The sequence below is a fragment of the Bubalus bubalis genome, chromosome 13 (assembly GCF_019923935.1).
Source record: "Bubalus bubalis isolate 160015118507 breed Murrah chromosome 13, NDDB_SH_1, whole genome shotgun sequence".
In the NCBI taxonomy this organism is placed as follows: Eukaryota; Metazoa; Chordata; class Mammalia; order Artiodactyla; family Bovidae; genus Bubalus; species Bubalus bubalis.
In genome coordinates, this window is record NC_059169.1 from 61,619,009 (window position 1) to 61,641,758 (window position 22,750).

General features: G+C 41.0%; 1 protein-coding gene across 1 annotated transcript in view; it reads left to right on the forward strand.

The window, feature by feature from the left end:
* KL (klotho) overlaps positions 1–19,164 on the forward strand; it is a 38,177-nt gene extending 19,013 nt beyond the window's left edge. Inside the window, exons 2-5 of the mRNA XM_025262905.3 lie at positions 8,077–8,587; positions 9,585–9,853; positions 15,217–16,318; positions 16,861–19,164. Of these exons, the coding sequence (XP_025118690.3) occupies positions 8,077–8,587; positions 9,585–9,853; positions 15,217–16,318; positions 16,861–17,198 (2,220 nt within the window). The 3' untranslated portion in view covers positions 17,199–19,164. The remainder of the gene's footprint in view (positions 1–8,076; positions 8,588–9,584; positions 9,854–15,216; positions 16,319–16,860) is intronic.
* Positions 19,165–22,750: the final 3,586 nt, after the last annotated feature.

The following is a 22,750-nucleotide window of genomic DNA, read 5'->3' on the forward strand; positions in this document are numbered from 1 at the left end:
GAATCTGACCAAAGCCCAAGTGGACCCGCTTCTTTTGTGTGTGATAAAGAATAATCTTTGGGGATTATTTATGAGCGCACAGGGAGACTGCAAGGAACATTTTCCCTAGACTTGGAAATGGGGCAGAAGGATTACTGGTGTCCTTCTGAGCGCCTGCCCAGGTTAATCCCGTTCTCTGATTCTCTGCGGGTAAAGAAGAGAATGCACCTTTGTTAGGTTTGTGGTTTACTGTGCATCAGGGTATTTTAAGTTCTATAAGGGTAGATGTTTATGGAAAAGATTCCTGCCTAATAGGCAATCCATGTATGGATTTTGTCTTATTAAGATGGAAAATGAAAAGATTAAAATGACAGCATAGTCAATGAAAGGGAAAGGAAGACTCTTGTGAGTGTCACCAAAAACAATCGCATCTCCTCTCCTTGGCACCAGGCCTCCCTTGTTTTCATACCATTTATCACCTATTTAAAAAAATGATTTACTTGTTTTGGGCTATGCTGGGTCTTCATTGCTGCGCACAGGCTTTCTCTAGTTGCTGCAAGCAGGTGATACCCTTTATTGTGTGCGCTAGCCTCTCATTGCGATGGCCTCTTTGGTGTGGGCACCGGCTCCAGAGCGTGGGCTCAGTAGTTGTGGGGCACAGGCCCAGCTGCTCCATGGCACTGGGATCTTCCTGGACCAGGGATTGAACCCGCATCCCTTAATAGGCAGGTGGACCTCACAACCACCAAACCATCAGGGAACTCCCCACTTATCACCCTTTAATATTCTTTTTAGTTCACGTTTGTTATGTTTGTTGTTTGCTATCCTTCCTCCTCCTGAGATGGAAGCTCCATGAGGGCAGATGTTTTTCTCTGACTTGTTCACTGTTGGATCCCTAAGAACTGGGCCAAGCCTATAGTTGTTGTTTAGTCACCAAGTCGTATCCGACTCTTATTCCTGGTGTCCAACTCATGGACTGTAGCCTGCTAGGCTCCTCTGTCCTTGGGATTTCCCAGGCAAGAATATTGGAGTGGGTTGCCAAATAGTAGATGCTTCATAAATACTTGCAGAAGGAAAATATTCCTTAATGTAGATCAGTGACTTTCAAACTCTTTTGACCTTGGCCCCCAACAATAAGAAGGCATTTCACATGTTGACACGTGCACAACAGAGAAGTTTCACAAAGCAATACTTAGCCTTATCACATGTGGTGCGCTCTTTTTCTTTTTTTAAATATTTGTTTATTTTGGCTGCGCTGAGTCTTAGTTGTAGCACGTGGAATTTTCGATCTTTGTTGAGGCCTGTGGGATCTTTCACTGCAGCATCTAGGATCTTTAATAGCGGCATTCGAACTCTTAGCTGTGGCACTTGGGATCTAGCGATCAAACCCAGGTCCCCTGCATTGGGAGTTCAGAGTCTTAGCCACTGGACCACCAGGGAAGTCCCCTCATGTTTTCAAATCAGTTCTATTTTATTTCCATTTTGAAAATTGTTGTGGCTACACAGAACTTGATTTCACAACTGGAATCTGTGGTATGAAAAACTTTGTCTTAAAACCATGTAGAAACTGCTGCCACGTAAGGCAGATGGGAAAAAGAGGGGAAAGGGGGCAGGCAGATTACTTTCATTATTGGCTAAATATTTCCTATTTCTGTAATCTTATCCCGTCTCACAGTATAGAAGCCCTCATGACACATCCACGTGTCACTTTTTCTTCAGGTGAAAAATGTTCTCTCCTGCAATAAAAATGAGTTATTTCCAAAGCAAAGAGCTAGAAACGAGCCTGGGAGCTGAGAAATGATCTTAGTCTGAGAGAGTCAGTTGGTTGGCATCTGCCGTTGATACGTCAAAGCAGGAGAATTAGAGGAAGACAGAGGTAAACATTTAGAAAGTAAAGGTGACTGTTACGGAAAAAACCCCACTTTTCTCAACTTTGTTGAAATCAGAGAGTAGCTGTTTCATGAGGGTATTATAGGATTACTTCGGTGATTAGAGTGATAGATGTTTATTGAAAAGAGCCTGGTTGACTGATGGAACTTCTGATGCTTTTGCTGATCTTGTAAATATATCCCTTATCTGAGTCCTTGATCTTCTTGTCGCTTTTTCTCATCTAGCCTAATCTCTCCCCTACCTATTCCTTTCTCAGCTCTCATTTTGTTGCTGTTAGAAAAAACAGATGCAAACACCAGGAACTGGAACTCCTCTGTGTCTCTGATAATGCTGTGATTAATGGACCAGACAGATTCTGGTCATAAGCCGGATATTTTGTTAACAACCTAGCATAAGTGATTTAGAAGGATTTTGGTAGCAGCGTGATTTAGTATTAAATAGAATGATTTAACTGATGTTGATTGGTTCTGTACAGATAAATTAATGAGGCAAGAAACCTAATCTCTGATTTATTGACATATTTTCCCAGAGTGAGTTATGAAATAATTTTTAACTTCATTTGAAGTAAAACAAATGAATAAGGCCTTTTCTGTAACCTACTTTGGAAAAATCCAGACAAAATGATCATAAGTAACAAAACTCCAAAACTACATCATGGTTTTAAAAAATCTACTTTGATCTCTATCTTTTCTAGATATAAAAGCATGCCTTTGAGTGGGTTCTTATAGAATCTCATTTGGTTACATGTATATTAAGGACTTCTATATTTGCAAATGACTAAGCCCAACTAAAACTAGGTTAAAGAGGCAAAGGAACTTTATTAGAAAGATGCTGGGACGAGTCACAGAACTGAGCTCCGAAGACTTTGCAGATCGATCTTGCAAAGCACCATTACCATCAAAGAAGTAATAACTGGGGAAAACAGCAGTAAGAGTGGCAGTGGTGATGGTGGTTTAGTTGCTAAGTTGTATCCAACTCTTGCTTTCTTGTGGACTGTAGCTGCCAGGCTCCTCTGTCCATGGAATTTCCCAGGTAAGAATACTGGCGTGGGTTACCATTTCCTTCTCTGGGGAATCTTCCTGACTCAGGGATTGAACTCACGTCTCCTGCATTGGCAGGCGATACATTACCACTGAGCCACCAGGGAAGCCCAGCAGTAAGAGTGATCAGGATTAATGAGGGACTGCTTCTTGGAAGAGGCAAGTCAAACAGAAGGCAGAGAGGGATATAGATAATAGAGGAAAAAGTAGAATGTTGTTTCAGGATTGACAGATTGTCATCCAAGTTAGGTACAGGCCTGGATGAAGGGTGATGAGAAATTGACCTGACTGTAACCAAAGAACCAAGTTGGGGAGTGATGAGGTACCTGTTGATAGGAAAGTGTTAATTTGTGGGAGGCTGTATGATTTGGTGATTGAGCTAGAAATTTTACTTGTTTAAGTGCCTAAGAGGGCTTCTCAAGTGGCTCAGATGGTAAAGACTCTGTCTGCAATGTGGGAGACCCAGGTTTGATCCCTGGGTCAGGGAGATCCCTGGGAGAAGGGAATGGCCTAAGAAGTACAAAATGAAGTCAAGCAAGCTCAGATGCTTCCTATATCCATGATTTGTGTGACAAGGTGTCAGGGAGGGTGACACCCTGAGGCGCTGGGCACAGGTTACGGCCTGGGTGATAGAAGCAGGTTCCAGGAAACTTTTGACAAACTGCACACAGAACTACTGGTTATTTGGGGGGATAAAAGCTATAGATGGCTATTTTCCAGAAATGATTTATATGCACTATTAAATGGTTATTTTGGGGGGAGGCTGCTTGAAATTCTATCTTAATGAACTTCACTTTACAATCCATGAGGCTGTGCTGATAGAAGTAAGAGTAATAATTTGGTCTACAATCAGGAATATTAGGCTAGATGGTGTACTTGTGTAACCGTGCAGGGTAGCTATGACTTTGAAGAAAAAGTCCTTAGATATGTAATTGTGATACTGTTCTTAGTGGTCAGAGGATGCCAAATGGGGGAAAAAATCTCCAGTGCTCTCTGAAATCTGTCTGCTCCTTTGACCTTTCTCAGAAGCATGCACCTTTATTTTAGAACCAAAACAACCTCTTGAGGGCTCTTCCTGGGTAGGTAGTGGACACAAATTAGCCATCAGAATGATTTACTTTGGCCACCTGATGCAAAGAACTGACTCATTTGAAAAGACCCTGATGCTGGGAAAGATTGAAGCCAGGAGAAGGGGACGACAGAGGATGAGATCGTTGGATGGCATCACCGACTCAATGGACATGAGTTTGAGTAAACTCTGGGAGTTGGTGATGGACAGGGAGGCCTGGCCTGCTGCAGTCCATGGGGTTGCAAAGAGTCAGACACGACTGAGCAACTGAACTGTACTGAACTGAACGATTTTCTCTTTATGGCCTGTATTTCAGTTATTTCATCATTGGTCTCAGTCCATTTAATTAAGATTGTTTGTAGGATTAAATTAATCCTTTAAGAATTATTCCATTTCAATTTTTTAAAAATTTAAAGAATGATTTTAAAAAGTGACCCATTAAGTATTACCTCTGAGGTACATTTGAGTGATTAATACCATCCATGTTTTCTCCAACTTCAGACTTATTTACCCAGCTGCCAACCAGGCATCTTTATTGAGATGAACCCATGACCTAAACAGAACTTAACATTTGTTAAGTGGAACACAGGGTGCCTAAGCTGAGCCTTGGTTTAATAATAGATCAAAAGAGAAATTGAAATAGAGAAGTCTGTCACTGACAGGTCCTGGAGGAAGTACGTGGACTCCTTGAGGGACCACACAGGATGACAGAGAAAGAGAGAGAGAGACAGGACCCAGGACACATGCCTTTAAGAGGGTCCATGTGTGAGTGCTTTGGGGTTCCTGGGCCAGATGGGTCAATTCAAACCAAAAGCGGGCTTTTGGTAAGCACCAGGGGAGTCTCACCTAAGGGGTGCATATGGCATGTAGATGGTGGGAGGCAGGGGAGAACTGTTGATCACAAGGGCTGGTGCGGAAGTCATATTGGGAACTCATAGTAATTTGTGATTGTGGGCTGTTATCCAGGGCATGTGCTACCTTGATGGGGCTAGTGGGCACAAGGTTCCTGCAGGACACAAGGTTCAACAAAAGGGATGCCAAGGCAGAACACCATGAGGAGCTTAGTTAAACTCTTGACACGTATTTTACCAGCAATCTGGTTGGGTCCCTTAGCCCAGTCAATCAACACATAAAACTAATCATCACACTTTCCAATGCTACAAATTTATACTACATTTTTCTAAAATAATTGACCACTAGAAAAACACTTTGGACTGTTTCATATAATTTAATCCTTGCCACGTTCCTGTAGGAGAACAGATGCTATTCCCATTTGTACAAAGAAGCATGAGACAGGGCACTCAGGGCTAGGGCGCTGGGACAACCCTGAGGGATGGGATGCGGAGGGAGGTGAGAGGGGTTCAGGATGGGGGCCATATGTACACCCATGGCTGATTCATGTCAATGTATAGCAAAAACCACTACAATATTGTAAAGTAATTAGCCTCCAATTAAAATAAATAAATTAATTAATTAAAAAAAAGAAATACCTGAGGCTCACACTGGTAATGGGAAGAGGATTTGGGAGCCCAACCTAAGAGTCTTCTAATGCAGACTCCAGGTCATATCATGTCACTGCCATGGGCCGAATTCCTTAGCAGGTGGAATTTCCTTTGCCTGCTGTGTTTTTCTTTTTGTTCTGTTGATCCTTTAGGGAGAGAAGGAATAAGCATTCATGGAGACCCTACCGTATGGAAACTCTGTTAGGTGTTTTACATGAAGTATTTCATTTAATCCTCATTATAGCCTATTAGTGGAGAAGGCAATGGCACCCCGCTCCAGTACTTTTGCCTGGAAAATCCCATGGACGGAGGAGCCTGGTGGGCTGTAGTCCACGGGGTCGCTAAGAGTTGGATATGACTGAGCGACTTCACTTTCACTTTTCACTTTCATGCATTGGAGAAGGAAATGGCAACCCACTCCAGTGTTCTTGCCTGGAGAATCCCAGGGCCGGGGGAGCCTGTTGGGCTGCCGTCTATGGGATCGCACAGAGTCGGACACTACTGAAGTGACTTAGTAGTAGTAGTAGTAGTATAGCCTATTAGTGGAGAAGGAAATGGCAACCCACTCCAGTATTCTTGCCTAGAGAATCCTGTGAACAGAGGAGCCTGGTGGGCTGCTGTCCATTGGGTCACACAGAGTTGGACACAACTGAAGCGACTTATCATGCATGCATAGCCTGTGAGAGACACATAAAAGTTAGTCTTACCTACTCAAGTTAAGGTATATGGTCAAAAGCACACGCAGAAAGTGATGGCACAGGAATTTTATCTGCCATCAAATACCACATATGCACTTTTCTATAGCCAAGGTCATTTGTTTCCTTGCTAAACCTCCTCTAAGCCATGTCAAAGCACTCAAGGTTAGAAGAGTGCTGTGTGATTGTAGATATTCTACTGTATGGCTCTGACTCAGCTACCTGCTAAACGGACCCAGATTGGGAATTCTTGGCTACTCACACTTCTCCCTGGGCTTCTGACTTTCCCCATCACAGCATTTGTTCTGTGGAGGTATGTCTGTTAGGTTTAGGTCATGACTTTCTGTAGGCTTCAAACCAGCCAAATTAGGAAAGTCCTCTAGTCTAACATTCTGCCTACTGTAGCCTGAATTTCTCCCTTTCTGTTCTGTTTAACTCTTCACTGATGAGATTTCTTGTCAGCTGGGAAGGGTAAGATAGGTTGATAGAGGTGAGGAAGACAGAGAAGGGTGGGGCACCTCACAAATCCAGCAGCATAGTACAATCAAATCCTAGTTCCTTGAATCACATGGGCAAAGGCCATTATTCTTCTGATCAATATTTTATTCTCTTTTTTCTTCTTAGCATATAGATAACTACCTCAGGTCATAAATAAAATATATTTCATGAAATGAAGAATAGCAGGTATTTACTAAGAAAATAAAAATGAAAGAATGCATTATTTTATTCCATTGAAATGTTTGGCTGAACCCATAAGAATGAGGATGAGGCCATTCTTGGATACTTGCACTGAAATGAACAAAGAGAAAAATATTAAGGGCAAGGAAGAGGATATTTGGCATATGAGTGCAAGAGCTTCTTCAGGACCAGGGAGTGGGATGAAAATTGGCAAGATCATTGGGAGAATATGAATCAAACAGAATTAGGATGGAGTTTCCTAAGAGAATATGTTAGGAGAGCAAAAGGCTGATAAATAGCTCTTGTATTTAGATACAAACAGGCGGAGTAAATCAGGAATTCAAAAGTAAGAGAAACTTAAGGAAGAAAAAAAACCACTATTCTTTGTAAATATAAGGGAAACAAATGAAAATAAGATATCAGAAGTCAGCAAGGTCTTATGGGAGTCTACAGCTGATCTTATGGAGGCCAAGCCCATTTCATTGCTGTAGGAAACTCCCAGCTGAGTGCTGACTGTGGACATCTGATTTCCTTGAAGCTGCATTTAAGTGTTTTTTGCTTTTGGCTTGTGTCTTGCACTCTGTGAGGGTTGGCAATAAGTCAGCAGTGTTCCAGAGTTCTGGAGAGTGGGCCAAGGTTAGATATTGGAGTTGGTTCTTTAATTTAGTGCACTGATTCTTCTTAAAGAGAAGAACAAAGATTGTGAGAACACGTGTTAGAATTTTGTTATGAGAGATGAATACAAAATATTAAATTGACTCCAACAACTTGTGTCAACTTGAAAACTCCCTGTCTCTTAGGATAAAAGAAAATATAATCCTATTTAGAAATTCCTGGTGTAATCACAGATGTGGAATTGGTTCTTTTCATGAAACCTATTAATTAAAAAAGTACATAATCCAAAGTCAGTTAAGTAGTAAGATATTACAAGTTCTTATTCCATTAACTTTTCAAAGTATGAATAATAACAATACATTCAACACTAGAAATTCATATTTTTCCATGGGCTGCTAAAAAACAATGACAATGATTCCAGTTATGGTAGCAGCTCTCTGCGACCTGACTTACCTCTGGAATTATTTATTGGTTTCAGGGAACTTTTGCATTGAGGGATTAGTCATTAGTTAGACTTGATGAGAAACAGAACTAGAACTGGAGTTTCAAATATGTGTTGTTTTTCTGCTCACAATCAGATAAATTCACCATGGTTTTTCTCTTTATAGGCTCATGCCAAAATCTGGCATCTCTACAATACTTCTTTCCGCCCCACTCAGGGAGGCCAGGTGTCCATTGCCCTAAGCTCCCACTGGATCAGTCCTCGAAGAATGACTGAGCACAGCATCAAAGAATGTCAAAAATCTCTTGACTTTGTCCTGGGCTGGTTTGCCAAACCCATATTTATTGATGGAGACTATCCTGAGAGCATGAAGAATAACCTTTCATCTCTTCTGCCTGATTTTACTGAATCTGAGAAAAAGTTCATCAAGGGAACAGCCGACTTTTTTGCTCTTTCCTTTGGCCCAACCTTGAGTTTTCAACTGTTGGACCCTCAGATGAAATTCCGCCAACTGGAATCTCCCAGCCTGAGGCAACTCCTTTCCTGGATTGACCTTGAGTATAACCACCCTCAAATCTTTATTGTGGAGAATGGCTGGTTTGTTTCAGGGACCACCAAGAGAGATGATGCCAAATATATGTATTACCTCAAAAAATTCGTAATGGAAACCTTAAAAGGTAGGGTTGAAGATAAAATCCTAATTTCCTGTCAAAATCCACTGGAAAAACAATCCTTAAGATGATCTTAATAAACTGTGAATTTATAGTTTTTAATCAGAATGTAGAAATTCATTTTGGCAATAGTAGGAATGCATTTATATAGCACCTTTCTCATCTGGGGGCTTGAGGAACTTAATTTTTTAAGTTCGTTTCATAAATGAGAAATGTTATAATGTTTATGTAATTATAAAGGTTATAATGTTTAAAATTACTTGACTTTCAGAGTTACTGCTCCAGATTTTTACATTATATTAAAGATTAAATAAATCCCAAGATATTTAGATCCTTGTATACATTTTTCCAGCTTAGATTGCTTGTACTGAATACAAAACACTTCGTATTTGTTTTTTTTTTAAAAAAGGGATATCAATATTTTCTGGCAAAGAGTAAGTAGTCCGTATCTTTAAAGACTTAATTCATTTACACCATCAAGCACAGAGGTAGGTACTTAGGATAGAAAAGTAGAACAAGACACCTTGGCCCAAAGAGCACCCATTAGAAACAAGGGAAATCCAAATAAAAATTTTTGGAGATAAGCCTATTTGTGAGGACATTTATTTGCAGAGTTCTCTAGGTTCTACTGGCTTCCCAGGTGGCACAGTGGTAAAGAATCTGTCTGCCAATGCAGGAGACATGTGTTTGATCCCTGGGTTGGGAAGATCCCCTGGAGTAGGAAATAGCAACCCACGCTAGTATTCTTGCCTGGGAAATCCCATGGACAGAGAAGCCTGGCAGACTACAGTCCATGCGGGTTGCAAAGAGTTGAACATGAGTGAGCATACATGCACTAGGTTCTATCAGAGCCTTTCATCAATGAGAAAGGTCATCAGTTTACCAAACAATAAACATTATACTTAATTTATTTCCTGAAATAGTAAAATCCTCAAATGCTCTTGAATCATGTGGCGAGTGCCCATCACAGGGTCATGATGCTCTTGTCCTCTTTCCTTTGCAGCCATCAGGTTGGACGGGGTGGATGTCATTGGGTACACGGCCTGGTCACTCATGGATGGCTTCGAGTGGCACCGGGGCTACAGCATCAGACGAGGACTCTTCTACGTCGACTTTCTAAGCCAGGACAAGAAGTTGTTGCCGAAGTCTTCAGCCTTGTTCTACCAAAAGCTGATAGAGAACAATGGCTTCCCTCCTTTACCTGAAAACCAACCCCTAGAAGGGACATTTCCCTGTGACTTTGCTTGGGGAGTTGTTGACAACTGCATTCAAGTAAGTCAGCTGACAAAACCAATCCGCAGTCTCACCAAGCCCTATCTCTAGTAAGTAGTGCTTCCTTATTAGGTTGTCATGGCACGTGGTCCATTCCTCAGGCCAAACATGGTTCCTTAGCGAGTGCACGAAAGGCATCATTTGGAATGCTGCACACTTCTCTCCAAAAATCTTCCTGGCTTCATCTTGCACTTTAAATCAGCTTCGAAAGGGAACAGATTTAAAATATATCCATCTTTAAGATCTGATAAGACAGTAAAAGATAAAATACTCTCTTTAATACCGTGGTTTTCAATCCCTTTTAAAGTAGTTGTTGAGTTCTTCCATAAACAAGATGTAATACAGAACTCCACACTATCTGAGATCTCACTGGAGCTGCTGAGAAGGAGGCAGGGACATTAGGCAGAGCCCTCCTGAGGCATACCTGTGGAACCCCCAAGATTGTGGAAATACCCCCGAATGAGAGCCCTTGCTCAGTGATGCACTGATCGGAATGCCATTTCTAACAGCAGTTTTCAAATTGAAATGGTAAGGAAGTTCTTCAAAATGGTCAACCAAATATTTATTGAGCATCCTCTATACAGTTAGCCCTCAATATCATTCTTCATTTTTTCAGCTTCAAAGGAATCTGTTTCTAGGGTTTGATTAAATACTTTGGTGAGCACTTTTTGGAAGCTTCGTGTATATCTTGTTAATTGTGGGAGGGAAGAGGGCTCAGTTGAGGGGAGTACACAGTGAGATGAGGAAGATATGATTCCTGCTTTCAGAGGAGTCTATTGAGGGGAAATGATGGGTCACAAATAGTATGAGTGTGAACAGAGCATGGTGGCAAGTGAGCAGGGTGGTAGGGGATGGAGGTGTTGCTGAACAGAGTCTGTGTGTGAAAACAGAGACCAAGATAGAAACAAAGTTTGGTGTCCACAGACGAACAGAGTGTTTATAGCACGTTGGGTGTTTCTAGCCAATTTGTTGGTTCTGCAGGGGAGGAAAAATAACTTCCCCTGTACCCTTCTGAGTGTTTAACTTAGACCCCTGTAGTAAGAGATAGATTCGCATGAGAAAAACAGAAGTTTATTAGTATGTATACCTCATTTATGTATGGGAGATACCCTGAGAAGAATGAGTAACTCGCCAAACTGGCTTAAAATTTCAGGCTTAAATATCATCTTAATAGGAAAAGGGGAGAAGTAAGTGATATTTAGGAAAGATGAATAGGCCCTTAAAAGAAGAGATGGGAGCTCTGATAGCTTGTGACAAAGTTTGCCTGAATGTGACGTTGACTTCGAATGCCCTCTTCTGTGTTAACAGTCAGGCTTCCCTCATTGGCAAAACTCCCACAAGGAGATTTATGACAATCCTTTTGAGTTTCTTTTGGAGGATTCATCTCTAGCAGATAAGGGGAATTCAAAGAAAGCCCTTCACTTGCATTTGCTATTTTTTCAAGTGCCTGAAGCTCAAAATAATATCCTGAAGGGGCATTTTAGGGGTGGCGTGCCTTGACTTCTACAGTCGTATTTTGGGGCATCGTATTCTATTACCTTTTGGTTCAGAAGAGGTATTTGAAGAGAGTGCTTGGATCTGGGGAAAGGCCTTCTAGTTGAAACGAGTTGCTGTTTCCTGGTAAATATCTAGTTGAAATCTTTGATTCATTAGGAAATAAATCAACACGATCCTTAATACTTTTTTTTCCGCTGAGTCATATTATGCTTACATCTTATTCAGACCTCCAGTTAGTTTTAAGGACAGTCTCGACTTTAATCCCTTCCTTTGTTGTTGTTCAGTAGCTCAATCATGTCCGACTCTGTAACCCCATGGATTGCAGCATGCCAAGCTTCCCTGTCCCTCACTATCTCTCAGAGTTTGCTCAAACTCATTTCCTTTGAGTTGATGGTGCCATCCAACCATAGTAATCCCTTCCTTATGATTTTTTTAAAGATTTAAAAAATATGAAGCATTTTAAAAGTCTTCATTGAATTTGTTACAGTATTGCTTCTGTTTTATGTTTTGGCTTTTTTGGCCATGAGACATGTGGTATCTTAACTCCCTGACCAGATATCGAGCTCCACCCCTTGCATTGGAAGGCAAAGTCTTAACCACTGGATGGCCAGGGAAGTCCCCCTTCCTTACATTTCAAAGGCAGCCAAGAACGCTATGTTCTCAAGAATATCTGAGCCCAGTAGCTTGTCCTCTGAGCTCTACCTGAGTTCTTCCTTTGGGGTTTTCCTCTGTCTGCTCTGTCTCCCTCAACCCACTGCTATTTAGAAACTCCCCATTCTAACTTCTCTCCTGCAAGTAGGCTCCATGGTGGGGTTCAAGTAGGATCTGAAGGGACAGAAGAGGTGCTAGTGGTGGAGAGAGGAGGAAGGCTATCCCGCAGTCCATCCTGGTTGGTCCCTGAACCCTGTTCTGCCTCTCGACCTTCTGCTGAGCCCTGCTTCCTGCTGGGTCCTGGGCCACCATAGTCACTGAGGGCTTGTGCTCTGTCCCATTTCCAACAGCAGCCCAGCCAGGGCTGGTAATTCCCAGCTTCATCCTTTGTGAAGGAAGAGAAGGTTCTGCCAGTGTTTCTGTGCAAATGGTGTGAACTCAGGGAGCAGTGGGGATGATGTGGGGAGGTCTCTTTTACTTCTGCTCTGTTTCCCATCCAGGGATTGTGTTTGTCTTGGGAACTGGTCAGTGGTGAGAACATTTTAAGAATACATCCTGTTTCCTCCAGAGAGAAGAACACTGATCAGGAGCAACAAGTATGGCAGCAAAGAGGAAGGGAGATGGGGAGAGAATTCCTTTTTCTGCTTCCTAGAAGCAGTTGTTTAGACTTTGATCCAGTGCCACTCATCAGCCGTGGGGCTTTGCTCTCAGGTTGCACCGCTCAGGGTCATGGCTACCTCCACCTCGCAGAGCCGCGCAGTCGTCTCCTTTGCTGACCCAGCCAGACACAAACCACCATGACCGTGAACTCCTCCAGAAGCTCTCTACTGGAAAAAGGCTGCAGTTGCTATTTTATTCTTTCTGCTTTTCACCTTGAGCTTTGTACTGTTTTGGCAGTGTGCTTTCTAAGCTAACTTCCTAACTGACAGAACAAAAATGAGTTTTTTGTTAGGGAAGTTCTGATAAGCATATGGGTATGTTTTAATTTACAAGCGGATCTCTATACTTTTAATGCATTATATTAGAGTCATGAAAATTGAATTTTAAACCACTGAAATTTATCTTTTCACTTCTGGCTAGTATTTCAAAAATTCCCAGTATGAATGATGCATGCATTTCACCTGAAAAAAATTTTAAATTATATCTCACTTGTCTGAGATGACACACCTGTCTGAAGTCTGATCTTAGGCTTATTCACATGGATTGTCATCGTCCTTGGACCTAATTTCCCAGCTGAGAGGTTTGTTTTTCCATAACCACTAATGTTCATAGTAAATACAGAATCTGCTATGTACTGGGGACGGAGAGTTTTTTTCTTTTAGCATTGGCTACTATTAGGGAGACATTTCTTCCATAATATACTAAACACATAACATCATACCCTTCTGAAAGGTTCGACTTAATTATTTTTTTATTAATAAATAAGTCAAACAAATTAATGGAGATTCTATAGAATTTTGCCTAAACACCCATTTATAAATGACCTGTATTTTTAAGAAATAGACTTTTTGCTCAGAAATTACACCTTTGTCTCTCATGTTTGTTTTCGGATGGACTGAATAAGAGCTGTTGTTTTTGACAGTTATGGTAGAAAAGTTACGAATTTTGTCAACTCAGAGCTCTATAAAAATAATCCAAAGAATTCCTTCAAGCTATGAATGGTTTTACTTCCAAAGAGCATGCAAATATTTTTCTTGCGAAGTTGAGGAAACATGATTTGTGGGTGCATCACAGTGGAAAAATACTTCTGACAGCATTCCCACAAATTAGAGGAAGTGTATGCGTGGGTGATCTACACAGGACAATTCTCCAGAAAAAGCAATTTCCCTCTGACACGCTGTATTTTATTACTTTCCTTTATAAGCACAGCACTGACCCCTCTAGAGAAACAGAAGCTTATTTGCAACAGGCCTGAAAAGTGCAAGGAAACCTCTGCTCGAGATTCAAAACCAAAGTTTGACCTTTGCTTTTATATAGAGGGTCAAAACTCAGGAACCAACTCTGACAGGCTTATTTCTGAGGAGAAAACTGGCTTAGGTGGTAGGTCCTTGGGAGTAAGAGCTTCCCTGATAGCTCAGTCGGTAAAGAGTCCACCTGCAATGCAGGAGACCCTGGTTCAATTCCTGGGTTGGGAAGATCCCCTGGAGAAGGAGTAGGCTACCCACTCCAGTATTCTTGGGCTTCCCTTGTGGCTCAGCTGGTAAAGAATCCACCTGCAATGCAATAGACCTGGGTTCGATCCCTGGGTTGGGAAGATCCCCTGGAGAAGGGAAAGGCTACCCATTCCAGTGTTCTGGCCTGGAGAATTCCATGGACTGTATAGTCCATGGGATCGCAAAGATGCAGACACGACTGAGCGACTTTCACACACACACACACCTTGGGATAAACTTAAATTTTTGTTTGCAAGTGGAGGGAGGATTTTGTGATTTTGACTTTGTAGTTTGTCCAGGTTTCCTAAATACTTATTTTCATTTTGTAGTCTTACAGATCAGAGATAGAGAACCATTGTTCTCATGATCATCACAGAAAAATAATTTAGAAATTTTTAAAAGCTATGTTAAAATATCCCATTATACGTGGATGACAGTACCATTTCCACATTCTCTTTTTCTACCATCAGTCAGAGTGAATTTGCTAAGTTCTGTTATAGACACTAATGCCAATAAAAGGCAATAGTTTTGCATACTTCCCATGTCCTTGACCTTTAGCAAACCTCCATTTAGAATGTGATTTTAAGAAACACAATTTAATTTTAAGTATCATTTCATTTTCTTACTCTCACTCAGGTTTTAAGCTTTATCATTTTTTGTCTGTTTTTTTTTTTTTAAATTTGAAAGTCTCATATCATTGGCGATTTTTTATTCTAAAAGAAAAATGTCCAAAATACTCTGCTTGCTTAACACAGACCAGAGATGTGTGAGGATTATTAATGTTTGTCATCTGAAGTGACCTCCAAAATTCAGATTTCTTAAAGTAACAGTTCCAGACTTACAGAGAGCTGTGGGTGAAACAAATGTGCACCGAACAAAGTGGAATATTTTCTTTCCCAGGAACTTAACTATTTATGAAAAACAGTTTAAAAATTCAGCTAAGAAGGTTTTTACAGTATTTTTGCCCACCGTGCTGGCTGGTTTGTTGACAGAACCAGAACCGCATCGAACGACTTTTCAGGACTGTCCAAGCGAGGCTAACGGTTCCTCTCCTCCCGCCAGGTGGACACCACCCTGTCTCAATTCATTGACCCCAACGTCTACCTGTGGGATGTCCACCGCAGTAAGAGGCTCATCAAGGTGGATGGGGTTCTGACCAAGACGAGGAAATCCTACTGCGTGGACTTCGCCGCCATCCGACCCCAGATCACCTTACTCCAGGAAATGCACGTGACTCATTTCCACTTCTCGCTGGACTGGGCGCTGATCCTGCCGCTGGGGAACCGGTCCCAGGTCAACCGCACGGTCCTGGGGTTCTACCGCTGTGTGGCCAGCGAGCTGGTGCGTGCCAACATCACCCCGGTGGTGGCGCTGTGGCGCCCGGCCGCCCCGCACCAGGGACTGCCGGCCCCCCTGGCTCGGCACGGCGCCTGGGAGAACCCCCACACCGCCCTGGCCTTTGCCGAGTATGCCAGCCTGTGCTTTCAAGACCTCGGCCGCCACGTCAAGTTCTGGATCACGATGCACGAGCCGTCCACGCGGAACATGACCTACAGCGCGGGGCACAACCTCCTGAAGGCGCACGCGCTGGCCTGGCGCACGTACGATGAGCGGTTCAGGCGCTCTCAGAAAGGAAAAATATCCATCGCCCTGCAGGCTGACTGGATAGAACCCGCCTGCCCTTTCTCCCCGGAGGACCGTGAGGTGGCCGAGCGAGTTCTGGAATTTGACATCGGTTGGCTGGCCGAGCCCATTTTCGGCTCCGGCGATTATCCACGCGTGATGAGAGACTGGCTGAACCAGAGAAACAATTTCCTGCTCCCTTATTTCACTGACGAGGAAAAAAAGCTAATCCGGGGTTCCTTTGACTTTTTGGCGTTGAGCCATTACACCACCATCCTTGTAGACTGGGAGAAAGAAGATCCCATAAAATACAACGATTACCTGGCCGTGCAAGAAATGACCGACATCACCTGGCTCAACTCCCCCAGTCAGGTGGCCGTGGTGCCCTGGGGGTTACGCAAGGTACTGAACTGGCTGAAGGCCAAATACGGAGACCTCCCCATGTATATAATATCCAACGGCATCGATGATGATCCGCACGCAGCCCAGGACAATCTGAGGGTGTACTACATGCAGACTTATGTGAACGAAGCTCTGAAAGGTAAGGAGCACTCAGTACAGAGGTCTCTTGGGGGTTATGCCAACTGAGAACCTGATACATAGAAACTCTCAAACATATAAACATATAAACTCTGTCACCCACAGAGCAAGTGCTATCCATTCCTTGACAACACTGAAAAAGTCCAAGTGTTAGCTAGTTTCCCCAAGGAAAGAGGAGTTTGACTAAAAGTGGAAGATGAAAAAATAACTCGAAACTATTCTAGGCTGCTCAGAGCCCTGACCATCTCTTCTCCATGTTAGATGGCTTCATAGCAGTCTTGCCTACTTGACGTACTTAAAGATTGAACCCAAGTACATCATTAAAGTATGTAAAACCTACTATGTTATATGTACCTAAGTATTTGTCTTGATGGTTGCCACTTTGTCTTCGGATAAAAGGAGCTTTACTGATGAAATCTAATTTAATCAGAAGTAGTTTGAAATGGTATTGACAGTTTCTCTGATGCACCAGGGCTCAGTAAAGGCAAAATGTTGTGGGCAAAATATTTTAATAACTTTTCCCCTGTCCTTTCGTTTTTCTAGCCTATATATTGGATGGTATCAATCTTTGTGGATACTTTGCTTATTCATTTAACGATCGCACAGCTCCGAAGTTTGGCCTCTATCGTTACGCGGCAAATCAGTTTGAGCCCAAACCGTCAATGAAACATTACAGGAAAATTATAGACAACAATGGCTTTCCAGGTCCTGAAACTCGGGGAAGATTTTGTCCAGAAGAATTCACCCTGTGTACAGAGTGCAGCTTTTTTCATACCCGAAAGTCTTTACTGGCTTTCATAGCTTTTCTACTTTTTGCCTTTGTTATTTCTCTTTCTCTGATTTTTTACTACTCTAAGAAAGGCAGAAGAGGTTACAAATAGTCTTGATATTTTTCTTATTTGAAATAATTATACACACACATCAGCTGTTAACATTTGCACTTCTCAGTGTTGTGAAGTAGATTTTATATATCTGACTTCTAGAAAACCTTTTCATGACATGTGATAGGTTTTGAAATGAGCGTGATTGTAAAATATTGAGTAATGTGAATAGTGCCTGAATTTGTTCTATTTCCAGGGGAGGTATGTTAAAAAAGGTTGATAAGGGCCATCATTTCTGTACACATTCTATAACAAAGCATGAAGAATGGAGACCATCTTGTAACATTTCTATATAAATTAAGATGAAGAATCTTTTTATCTGTGCCCATTCCAGTGTGTAATGTTTGCCTTGAAATCATAATTGCAAGTATTGGAATCAAATGTTAAGTCCTGAATAGCCATTCTGAACTGCCATGATATGCCTAATGGTCTCTGTGGAACCAAGTTTCCCTTGAAAAAGAAGATGGCAGAATATAGAACAGATGACAAAGGGCCCTAGGTTAGAACGTTCCTTTTAAAAGCAAGGTTTCTATCAAATACTGTTAGTATTAATTTATATATCTTTTTAATGATGTGCTTAGCAGAGCGAATTACAGAATTCTGTATCTTATATAAGTATAAAATATATTTCTTTGTATTTTGAGACACTCTTCAAGCCCCAAGTTCTTGAGGGATTTGTGTCACTATCGAGGGCCTGCACATAGGGGACTTTTACTAAATGTGTGCAGAAAAATAAGCATGAATTATGCAATATTGGGCCCTTAAGAAAGCATAAACCGACTGTGAAATGCATTATAGCGCAGTGGCTGGAGGGGACAGAAAGGAGGAAAAAGTCCTTGTTATGAGCAACACTGCGATTAATTTGATTATAAACTCTTTTATTTAGAGAAGACCTTGGAATGAATGAGGTGACCTTTTCTGAAAGGATAAGAATGAAACAATAACTCATTTTATGAGAAGTGACTCCACTTTCTCTTCTTTAGAATGTGCCATAATTTCTTTGAATTGAGTTTTGAAAATTCTTAATAGGTTCAAAAGCATTTGGTCTAATAACACTGGAAGGTTTGTTTCTATAATTGCTGAGGTCCATTTTATATTTTTTGCTGCTACTTCTGTGGGGCTAGCTTTACATGAGTTTTGCTTTGAACTTTTATACTGCAACTGGCTACTGATTTTTTAGAAAGGGCTAATCGGGTCTTATCCTTTAATGCCCCTTAAATAAATCTTGCTGATTTTCAAACAGGGAAGTCTATTACACTGGAGTTGAGGATGATTTTATAGATAAGCCAAAATGATATCAAGCAAGATAAACCAATATCATATCTGTATAACTAATTTTGCTGACACAGGGTTCTAGTGAATTTTAAAAAACTGTACTGTATTATATATCATCTTTAGAGGTGGTATGACTTTTTTCCATGAAAGATAAGCTTTTTGGTGGTACTCTTTTAAAAATCGGGCTTACCATAAAAATCACAAACTAGGGAATAATAGTTTATTTTATGTGTATATTTTTCTGATTATAATAGTAATATATGCTCATTGTAAAAAATTTAAAATCACAGAAACTATATGTACAGAAAAAATATTATGTGTAATTTCACCATCTTGAGGTAGTCACTATTAACATGGTGTATGTATGATATTTTGTATAGTCAGATCTTATTGTAAATAGTTATGTCTTTATTTTCATTGTGTGCATTTCCTTTGTCATTAGTCTTCAAAAGCATGATTTTTAATAGTTATGGAGTAACTCCACTATGTGAATTTATCACAATTTATTTAATCATTCCTATTTGTTAGACCAGTTTCTTATTGTTAATTACTGTGAAATAATGGATGTTGTTTAAAAATAATTTTCCTGATACAATATTTAATTTCCTTCAGTGTAGAGAGAAGTAATCTTGTCCCTTGATAAAGTCTTGTAATAAATCTACTTGCAACTTTGTCTTCTTACATGATCAAATGACTAGATAAATTTCTTAAGTGTTTTTCTTTTGAGTTACTTAAACCACATAGAATATGATCTGAGTGGTGAAGAAAGGGATCTGAAAACAGGAAGAGTGAACTTCGAGGCTGGAATAAGGTAAGGGTGGAGAGGGTGCCCCAGGCTAGTCCCTACGGTTGATCTGAGAGGGAATTTCAGACACTGAAAGAGAGGCCAAAGAACCAAAGGGAAATGATACCTCAGCACCGCTCAACAAAGTTATCAGGTGAGCATCAGGCTAGCTTTGAGACCCTTTGGTCCTCAGTGGGAGATTGGTGGTTCCCCATGGGCAGCAAAGAAGAGAGGGCACCTCCCAGATGAGGCTGGAAACGGGGGTGGCGGGGGGTGAGGGGGGGCAGTGGGAGGGGCTAGAAAGCCTTTCTAGTCCAATGGGGTGAAGAATCCTCATTTCTTAACCGGCTTCTCTGGGCCTTACATTTTTCATTAATGCTTTATGTTGATAAATTCTGGGTTTTCACTACTTTACATGTGTTTTAAAACATATATATATATATATATATATATATATATATATATATATTTATAGAGAGAGAGACAGAGACAGGGAGAGAGAGAGAGAGAGACCATTCTCCTGGAAGTCCTGCATCCCTTAGTACTTTTTGGGGTCAGCTCTGCAGGGGCATTAGTGGTAAGCGTGGCTCCCAAGGTCTCTGGGCTAATTTCTGTTATATTTGCTTTCCCCCCGTGTTGCCCCTGGTTTCTTCCTTTGAACTGGCAGTGGGGTGGGGAGGAAATGGAGGTGGGGGGCCCTGCACTTATGCCCCGTTCATTTTGCCTTAGTTTGGAAGGATGGACTTTCAGATTCATTTAAGGTCATTTTTCATTTTATTTTTTGACTTCCACAGATAGTAATTAGAATCTACTAATGCCTCAGAAGCATTTCTTTAAAAAAAAAAATTTTATAGAGCCCTTCAACGGAGATTATAATACAAGCCACATATTTTAAATGTTCTAGTAGTCACATTAAAATATAAAAAGACACTATTAGTTCAAAAGATGTGGGAAGGAATGATGGAGTTAATGAATGAATAGAATCAGCTTGCTGATACCACCTTTGTCCAGAGACTGATTTAGTAGGCACCATCTATCAAGAAAGAGGAACTGCTGTGTATTAGGTGACACACAGCTCGGTTCTTTGTATCCAGAGGAGAGAATGATGACTTACTTGTAATAACCTTTGATAACCTGTCTTTCTAGGTGGCAAGGCAGTAAATAGCTATCCTATCATCACCTCTAGACTAATAACTAGATGAGAGGATTATAGCTCTTCATCATTCACACTGTCCCTCAACTAGTCAGTAACCTTTTTGGTTTGTAAGACTTGTTATCAGGTTAAATTCCCTTATCTGTAAATAAAAATAGGGAGCTCATTTGGAAGGAATCTCTTTATGTCGTCTGTGGATACTTGTAATCTTCTAGAACATGTAGCTTTTTGCTCAGACCCATTACCTTTATCAGTTTTTATAACCGTTAAATATTGTTGGAGTTTTGTTTGTTATAGTGCATTTCCTAAACCATTTTTGTTTCATACATTTGTGGTAAATACCCTTTGATATCAAGTAGAAGTCAAGAAAAACCACAAGGAACCTTGAGTAAAGAGTGGAAATGCCAGTAACACCTGTGACAAGACACCTAAAATATGGTGAAATCCCGTTTCACGACATGACTGTGACATGGTGACTGATTTTCAGCTCCGTTTTTGATCCAATAGGTTAGAGAAGAAAAAACATTTCAACCTACATATTAATGGAGTCAGAAAAGTATAGGGGAAAGAGCAAGACCCATGTTCAAAATACACTGAGCCTCAGTTTCCTCATCTGTAAAATGGGAATAACCTGCGGTAGCACAGTGGTGAACATAGTAAGTATTCAGTAAATAAAGCACCTACCCTAGAAGTATTTTTTCCTAGACTAATTTCACTTAATGTGTGTGTGGTTTCCTTCTCGTTAATCAGATTTTTAGAGCTCAGTAACATAAAACCAGGGCCTATTACAGTCAAACGATACACCCAGAAGCCCTTTAGTTATTTTATTTGTGGCTTTGAATATACATCTTCATAGAATGTCCTTGGTCAAACTAAACAAACAAAAATCAATGCCCACATTTACTTAGTAATACTAGACTCTTTTCTTGGATTTGAATTTTACAAATGTTGGGTTGTTAGAATCCTGAAGATGATTTGACAGAAGATGTTTCTATATCAGATTTGTTGTGCCATCTGCTCTTTTGAAATAATCTAATGACAGGCAAAACACTGAAATTTGTTTATTTGTTATTTAGTTGGTAATAATTGGAGGCCCATTAGCTAAATTTTTATGTGATTCAAAAATGTTTGGTAGAGTTTCAGATTTTGGTATAGTCTTCAGTATGTTTATTTATGGTAATGCTAATTAATTTTAAATGAGTTTACTTATTTGATATAAATTATTTGCAACTGAAACATTGCCCCTTAATTAATTGCTGGAATAAGCTGACTTTTTTTTTCTTTTGAAAGGCTCAATTGATTAGTTTGTAAAATTCGTTTTCCTTTCAATATTATAGCGGTTGTCTAATTATGGCCGTAAGCATAAATGTTGCCTAATGCATTTCAGCCTGTTTTGATCTCCATCTGTATGTGAATCAAAGCTTTAGCTAATTTAGTTTCGAGTTGTTAGATTTGAAAGTTCTATAGTGTTTCAAGGCTGTTGATGTATCATATAAGATATGAAGACATGGAGGCTTTATAAGGTTTTTTTTTTTTCCCCTCTTTAAATTATGGGTATTATAAGTCTCTGGCAAGTAGTCCAAAGACTTCAAAATAAAACATTTCAATCGACAGGGGCAGTAGTGGTAAGCCACGGAGCGGTGAAATGGAGATATAATTAGAGCTAAAGATTGATGAGTCAGGTGAAAATATTCCATTAGCAAAGGACAACACGACCCGATTTTCTTCCAAAGTGGTACCATTCTAAAATGTCCTTATTTTATCTGTGCCCGTCTTGGATTTAATGAACTAACAAAACAAATACAGTGGGGGTTACTGGTCCACCGGACTGACAAGAGTAGAGCTGCAAGCTCCTTGCAGATGGGAAGGGCGGAGGTGAGGGAAGCCAGGAAGCCCATGAAGGCTTGCGGGACTGGGGAGAGCCTGAGGGTGGAGCTGGGCCTCAGAATCAAGGGGTGCGATTTCAAAATGCAGATGACTTTTACCACAGTCCCCACTCTCTGAAGTGCCCTTGGGAAGATGGCTGCAGCACCTGCGGTTTGGCAAAGGGGCTCCCCCGAGAGAAGTGGGTGCAAGAAGGTGAGGGAGACAGAAGAACAGAGGGAGTGAGCCAGTACCTGGGATGTCAGAACTCACGATGAGTTTTGGGTTCGTATCAAGAGGGTCATGTGGAGAAGCAATGCCACTGGAGGTGATGTTGCCCAGAGAATGTTAGTCCAGGGTACAGGGAAGGGCATTTATTTACAAAGAGGCTGGAGAGTCCGAGAATGATTTCAGTGCTATGAGACTGGGTCCAGTGGAGGAGGGGAGGGATGCAAAACCAAAATGAAAACTGTGAGA